Consider the following 5,796-nt stretch of genomic DNA (forward strand, 5'->3'; position numbering starts at 1 on the left):
CTTATCCACACTATTACATCATAGAGTAGAACATTCCACAAGCTGTTGCTTTTGCGGACTGCCTTCAATATAAGCTGTTTTTAGACTAACTAAATCACCCTGAATTTACAAAAATCTTTTTTTGATAAATTACTATATAAATTGCTAGTGGAATTGATTTGAATGCAAAAACTCACACCCCTACCAATCATAAATTATGCATCTGTGGAAGAACAGTATGCCATGTTCCGTTATTTTGCAAAAACTGTGCCTACAGTATGTCTGTCCACACAGTCCTATCATGCAAATATGTCTTGAATATCAGCAGAAAAACAGTTTGTTTAATAGTTTCACCTTAACATTGTCTCCATTCATGGTAATAATAACTAACTGTTCACAACTAATATTAACATTGGATTATACAAATGCATTTTTACTATGACGGCCACTACTCAATACATGTGTAGTGTATCTTTGCATCAATTTAGCTGAATTAATTTAACACAACTTTTTCTTTTTATTATCATTTAGAGAATGATCTTTTTTGGATATGAGAGTTACCACTGATTAATGCAACAATTTATTTTGTTCATTTATTTTTGGTTAATAGCAGCATCTGTGGCATGCTATTGATTATGACAGAAAATAATTTCAGCTTGTCCTTCTGTGTGTAAAAATGAAGAAAAATCTAATGAAATTCATTACATTCATTTGTATTAGTTATGTAAAAATCAATATAAACAGCCTGATGCATGATGATTCTGAGCTAATGGTATTTTATTCTAAACTGTTTTATACTGGTCATCTGTTGGGCACTGGAATCACACTCAGAATCAACTCACCTTTTCTTTGTAACATAAATACAAGCTTCTGCTTTTAAACCATGGGAAATGCGTCCACTGAATTACTGTAAATGTTTTTGTTCTTCTTTACAAACGGAGGGATCAGTCAAAATTATTTTCTGTGGTAATCGACAACATGCTACAGATGCTGAGTTTTACGTGTCCCATTCTGGGAATATTAACCTGGAATATTCCTTCTGATGACTACTCAGGAGATGCTAATGCAGAACAAAGCAGAGTTCTGGTACAAACAGTAAGAGATATTCACGAGACAGTCCTGCTCACGCTGTTCTGATCTTCTCTCATCCAGGGTAAGATAACAGTCAGCCACCTTCATGTCTCCTCTCATCACTCACCCTCAGTCCAGGGTAAGACCATGGTCGCCCCCTTGATTTCAAAGCAACAGCAGTGGTTGAATCTCACGTAAAATAACCTTTTCCATGTTGGCCAACGAGACACAAAATGTGTTGTTTTTGATGAAATGACTTAACGGCCGTTCACCACGTTTCCTCCTCAGTGTCTTCACTTCCTCACTCATCTCTTCTTTGCATTTTTCTTCTCCTCTCCAGGTTCAAAAGAGCAGCATCAGCATCATAATATCATGCTTGTGTTTTCTTGCACCTGTGCCGGATTTCATGTCAGTCATTAACAGTGACGTTTCTGTGGGGCTCTGTATAGGCGATGGCCTATATACTGTATATATGTTTCGACTGCACATATATACACTTGTGTTTTCACTCAAATAACCAATAGCCAGCCTTATTTCTGAGACACGTATGTAAGGTTTGTCACAGAGATGAGAGAACTGTGAATGCAAGTAAAAAAGTACTGCTTAACAATGTTTTATTCTGGTTTTGTATTTGTCCTTACGTCTTTTTACATAAAATTTCTTCTGATTCTGACTTCTTGTTTATCTGTCGGCTTGTTTTTTCTTCTGCCTTTCTCTTTTCTGTCTCTTTCTGATCTTGACCTGTGTTTCATGTTCTGTTCCCAGGCCCTGAGCCTCCATCTAATCTCGCCTTCAGCGATGTGACCGACAGCTCTTTCATGGTGTCCTGGACCAAACCCAAGAGCAAGGTGTCTGGATTCAAGATCACGTACACTCACGTGCAAGAAGGTAACGTAAACCTCAAAAAACAAAAAAACACCATAAATCCTTCATGAAACTAGCAGCTCAAAGTAATAGGAAATTGTCCTTTCTGCAAAGAGAGGTATTATTATTATTGTTGTTGCTTGCCTAATTAGACTAACAATCTGATGGTTAGTTTGTGTTCATTACATTAATGAGATAGAATGAATGCCGGTTACTTTAAAGTCCACATTACATAAAATGTGACACTATTTACTTTGTTTGCGCACATTGCTAGTCTCGAGGTGAACAATTAGTCCATGCAAGTTAATCCACAAAAAAAAAAAAAAAAAAAAAAAAAGAAAGAAAGAAAGAAAAATATTTGTCTTGGTAATCTTTAATCAAAATCTGAAAATTTGCTCTGGAATGGCGTTCCTTCTCTGATGACGTCAGTTTAAAGGCTTGGCCAGCAGATCCTTAACCCTCCGTTAGTTTGCTGCAAGTGAGAGATGTATTTATTTAGTATTTCATTTCAGTTGGAAAGACGTCACAATAAGGAAGTAAAGTAGGTAGCAACGTCCTCTTCATGCAGACTTCAAGGGTTTGAAATGGGAAGTGACGCCGGACACTTAAATGTTTTCACAGTTCAGGGATGTGAAAGAAGTTGACGAGAATGAGTCTTCTCAAGTATGAGTCGTCTTTACAGCCAGAACCATTGTCAGATGATTTTCATATGCAGTTGCTTTCCCTGTTGAAAAAAACTGCATATGCTGGTTAGGTATGTTTTGAAGCATGGCTGTTGGCTTGAGCTGGTTTAAGCTGGTCCTTAGCTGGTCATGAGCTGGTTTAAGCTGGTCCTTTGCTGGTTTAAGCTGGTCCTTTGCTGGTCATGAGCTTGTTTAAGCTGGTCCCTTGCTGGTCATGAGCTGGGCATGTGCTGATCCTAAGCAACTAGCTCCTGCTCAGGACCAGCTTAGGACCAGCACATGACCAGCTCATGACCAGCAGCCATGCTTCAAAACATACCTAACCAGCATATGCTGGATTTTTCAACAGCCCATCAAGAAATGTTCATGTTCTGGGAATGTTTTCAGCAGCAGAGTGTTCTGCTAAAAGGCAGGATAACGTTCTCTAAAAACATTCTAAAAATTATTTATTGATAGCATTGTTAGAACATTATCCTGTTGTTGGTTGATGGTTTATTGAAAATAATAGTTTGGTTTAAAGTCACCATTATTGTGATCAGTAGTTGGGCAGTTTGACTCAAACTTTTCAATGTTAGTTTTAATCTGACTGCTGTAACTGTGTTTGTTATGGCAAAAACAGTGAGAGAAAATGTGATCAGATGATGCTGGTTACTTGCTGAGGTTGAAAATATTAACATCATGTAGTGATCTGACCAACTTATCTCATCTAGAATTTAATCCATGCTATTAGTTTTATATTAGTGACTGTAGTAATGCGTTTCAACAGAATAAAATCCAGCAGTTTTAATCAGATAATCTATATTTTTATCTGTAATTTTTAAATCACATTGTTCACAACTTACTTTGAACTGCTGAATGCTTATACACACACAAACATCAAGAATCAGTGTATGAATCGCAACAATGGTGACATGCTTCATGCTGCAATGCATTCTGGGAGCCAATGATAAGTTTTGTATGATATGCACAGAATACATTGCAACATGAAGCATGTCATCATTGTTGAGATTCATACACTGATTCTTGATGTTTGTGTGACAAAGGTTTTTTTTTTAATCCTTGAAATGATCTGATTAAAATTCTGCTGGCTCTCAGTCTGTAGAACCATTGAGTTGTTATAATAAATAATGCACAACCAATACCATAGATTAGACTGGATGAAATCAGATAATCAGACTGTTACGTGATGATATTGTAGGATCTCTGTCTTCGAACGGACCCACTTACACTATTGAGTCACACATGAAACAATCACATTCCATTGAGACAAACTGAGGAGCCCTTATGCAGCCAGCTGAAGTCGTAAAACTCATGCAGGGTCAGTGAAGTGTTGAAGCAGTTCCTGTACTATCTAGCTTATCGTCTCAAGAGACTCAAATAAAAACAGTGCTTAAACCCTAACTCAAACTAGGATACAAACTATCTTTGTTTTACGGGCTTTCAGGGACCAGATGCGTGATACCCATGACCATTTAACACATAAATTGATAATCCCGTCAACAAAAGAGACAATTTTATAGCTCCATGTCCGAGTGAGAAGAATGGCAGACATACACTTGTGATATAGGCATGACCTCAGGACACCTCCCCTTTTCTCCTTGCATTCCAAAAAAAGAACGCACCCTTTTCTCTCTCTTCGGTCAGACAAAGGGACACGAAACTTACAACAGACAATTTCAACAGATAATCATTTATGCGCATAACAGGGCAACCAGATTCACAAATAATATGTTGTATGTCTTATATATATATGCTTGACGTGTTTCATGTAATCGGTGCAACTTTAATCAGTGTTTTATTACCCTTTTTAGGAAATAAGGTTATTAAAATGTGTGTAATATGTGGTTTAATCTTGAACGAATTGGCACGACAAATGCAGAATGTTGAAATGAAGTAAACGTTAATAGTATGTACAATACTTGCATTTAAAGAAACTTTATAAAAGTATTAACACAACTTTTATAGATGGTGTCCGCATGTAATAAAAGTGAAGCTTCGTGTTAAGGTATGCGCGCCCCGCCTTGCATCAAGTTGATTGGAAGAGCGCGCCGTGGGACGGACTTGTGCCGCAGGTCAAAACCCCACTGCAACACAGATTCAAGTGCTTCTCGCTGCTTACTCTCTCGAGTGAAGGCTTTTCGCCGCTTGCTCTCCCGAACGCAGGCGATTCAATTGCTTCTCGCTGTTTACTCTCTCGAGTAAAGGCTTTTTGCCGCTTGCTCTCCCGAACGCAGGCTCTTCACCACTTGCTCTCCCGAGCAAGGCCTTGTCGCCGTGTGGATAGCACTCTATCTTGTGCTCACAAGCTGAACCATCAGGCGATCGACCATCTAAGAACTCAACTACTCCGTTGAAGCTTCGTAACTCTGCAGAACGCAAAGTCTTGCTAGCCATAGTAACAGCCGTAACCCGGAAGTTACGACAAACCTTTTCCGAGTTAACTTTCAGTCCGCCAGCTCCATTTTTGAGCTGTTTGTAAACAAACAGCCATGCATGAGCTAAGCTAACTGAAGCTAACGCTTCCCATAGGAGCATATGCAAAGCTAGTAGCATTGAAGGCTAGCGGGTAGCACGTAGCATTGTGTGGTGAAGATCACCAGCTCCTTAAGCCACACACTCATCGACACCCTCATGCTGAGCGACAGGCACGCCGCCCATCTCCAGCAGGAGCTAACACGTGCACAACGACGCGTCGAGCAGCTAGAACTGGAGGCTCAGGAACGACAGGAAGGGCCTGATGAAGTGGAACAAGGCAAACTATTGCAGCCCACCTTTCAAACCCATTAACTCATCCCATTTCCACCTCCGACCTAGCCACTTCCTACGATCTCCGCATGCTCCACTCTATCAAGCACATGCTGCATCTCAAAGACGGCGTTCTCACATATGTCCCCGAGCCCCTCACTGCGCCAAAGCTCGTAGTCCCTCAGGGCCAAAGGGGGACAATGCTGACACACGGCCACGATTCACCATGCGTTGGACACCATGGCACCAAGGCCACCTACAAAACGCTCAAGCAAGTAGCATACTGGCCTGGCATGCAGCAAGACGTGGCGGAGTACGTAAATACTTCCTCACCGTGGTTTGCGAATTCACAAAATGAGTAGAGTGTCTCCCAGCTCCCAACGATACAGCAGAAACGACAGCCTGCCTTTTGATGAACCACATCTTCTCAAGGTTCGGACTGCCCTTAAGGGTC

General features: G+C 40.2%; 1 protein-coding gene across 1 annotated transcript in view; it reads left to right on the forward strand.

The window, feature by feature from the left end:
• Nucleotides 1-5,796, forward strand: part of tnxbb (tenascin XBb) — a 61,217-nt gene that overhangs the window by 39,678 nt on the left and 15,743 nt on the right. The window contains exon 8 of the mRNA XM_016493286.1: nucleotides 1,816-1,938. Within this exon, the coding sequence (XP_016348772.1) occupies nucleotides 1,816-1,938 (123 nt within the window). The remainder of the gene's footprint in view (nucleotides 1-1,815; nucleotides 1,939-5,796) is intronic.

This window comes from Sinocyclocheilus anshuiensis, unplaced genomic scaffold, assembly GCF_001515605.1.
Source record: "Sinocyclocheilus anshuiensis isolate Anshui unplaced genomic scaffold, SAMN03320099.WGS_v1.1 scaffold1986, whole genome shotgun sequence".
NCBI lineage: Eukaryota > Metazoa > Chordata > Actinopteri > Cypriniformes > Cyprinidae > Sinocyclocheilus > Sinocyclocheilus anshuiensis.